The sequence below is a fragment of the Colletotrichum truncatum genome (genome assembly GCF_014235925.2).
Source record: "Colletotrichum truncatum strain CMES1059 chromosome Unknown Contig_0004, whole genome shotgun sequence".
Taxonomy (NCBI): Eukaryota; Fungi; Ascomycota; class Sordariomycetes; order Glomerellales; family Glomerellaceae; genus Colletotrichum; species Colletotrichum truncatum.
In genome coordinates this window covers 4,012,855-4,014,487 of record NW_027222401.1, presented here as the reverse complement: position 1 = coordinate 4,014,487, position 1,633 = coordinate 4,012,855, and the positions used below count along the sequence as shown (strand labels likewise).

The window sequence follows — 1,633 nt, the reverse complement described above, 5'->3', positions numbered from 1 at the left end:
GACGTAAACGTTAGAAACCTAATAAACTATAGTAAGGGAAGTACGCTATGTTACGTATATAAGGCTTAAGGTTTGCTAATCATATTCTACGTAATCACGACGAAGTTTTCTAGGGCTTAGTAAGTTAGCTAGGCTAGAAGTGTTACGGCCAGCTATCTGACAGTAGGGTTCTGCTAACAGAAGGTACAGTAAAAGACTAACACTGGTTCGTAGGGGTCGTTCTGGTAGATCGTAGGGTTAGGGTAAGGTGATCAGTCTTACACTATAGTAACGAGGTTCTTAGTATTCACAATACTAAGAGGTAAGCTGAAAGTCATTCGAGGATGAATCACAAGTTGATTGCTGAAGAACTATCTAGAAGGCTTGAGCAGATGCTCAAGTCCTAGTCTATATACAAGTCCCGTTTCCCAATGTCTTAGAGAGTCTATAGAGTCGCTCGTCGACTCTATCGACTCTCTTCTGATTGGTCCTTTACAGGAGTCTACAGAGTCGCTCGTCGACTCTGTCGACTCTGTCCTGATTGGTCGATTGTCACGTGACTTGTAACATAGTTCTTCCTTGCCGAGAGGTTTACCCTTGTTCCCGTGATCCTACGTACATATGTCCTATCGTAATCAGCTGAAACATCAACAACAGCGAGAACGAAATTTTTGAAAACAGCATCAAATTGATCAAACCACGCCCGCTCGCGCTCTCAGAGGTCACTTTGGGCATAATGTCATCCTCGGCATTGATTCTGCTCCCAAAGAGCCTGCTCGTGGCCGCGGGCGGGCTCTGACCACGAAAAATTCGAGAGCAAGCCACAAAGTATGACACGTCAATAGACAACACCATCGACACCACCGCGGTTGAGTCACGGGCTATCACGTGAGCACAACGACCAAGCCCAAACAAACATCAACACCACAGCCACCGATAGGTTATGGGTCGCCTATCACCCCCGACAAAGTTTGCAACGTCCCGCGACAACAACGACGACAAGCCCGACAGAACGGTATCACCTCCTGCATAGAGAAAGCACCAGACACCAGGCATGCTACGATCGATGCCACAAAATACTACAGTTTGCAGACAGATTGGTCCCCTGTCGCCCCCTCCGCGAAGAAGGATTGTCGCCCCTTCAACGTATGACAATGTCTGCGGAATCTGTGTACGAGCTCTCATACTTAGTAATCGGACGAATCGAAGCGGTTGGAGCATTGTGTTTTGCGGATTGAGTCCGACTCCAGGCGGTGGATGGAGGTGGTGGTCGAAAGATGGAAACATAGAGCCACATAGGAACCCAGCATGAGGCAACAAAAAGATTTACAGATTCAACTGAGATATAGCACATGCGAGTCTGAGAGGATGCGGACAAGATAAAGAGACGAAGCTGAGGGCTGGGGGGAGACTATAGGTATACAGAACCAGACATGGTGCCTAGCACCAACAGAACCGAAGTAGGAGGACGCGAAAGAAGGATTCTAGAAGGCAACACCAAGCGAGAGAGCAGGCAGGAGGACAACAATCTTCAACAGAGGGCATAAACACACAAGAATAGATAGCATAGTGGGAGCTTGGGGACAGCTGGTCCTGATCCAACAACAGGGCGAAGTGGGGCGTCGCGGTTTATCGTCGATGCTTCGGCTGTCTG

The 1,633-nt window shown here is 48.3% G+C and overlaps 1 protein-coding gene across 1 annotated transcript; it reads right to left on the bottom strand.

Annotated features, from left to right (window-relative positions):
* Positions 1-897: 897 nt before the first annotated feature.
* On the bottom strand, positions 898-1,266 carry CTRU02_207858 (uncharacterized protein; the record flags this gene model as incomplete). Its single annotated transcript, XM_036733789.1, has 1 exon — positions 898-1,266. The coding sequence occupies one exon, from the start codon at positions 1,264-1,266 to the stop codon at positions 898-900; it is 369 nt and encodes a 122-aa protein (XP_036574463.1).
* Between the last annotated feature and the right edge of the window lie 367 nt (positions 1,267-1,633).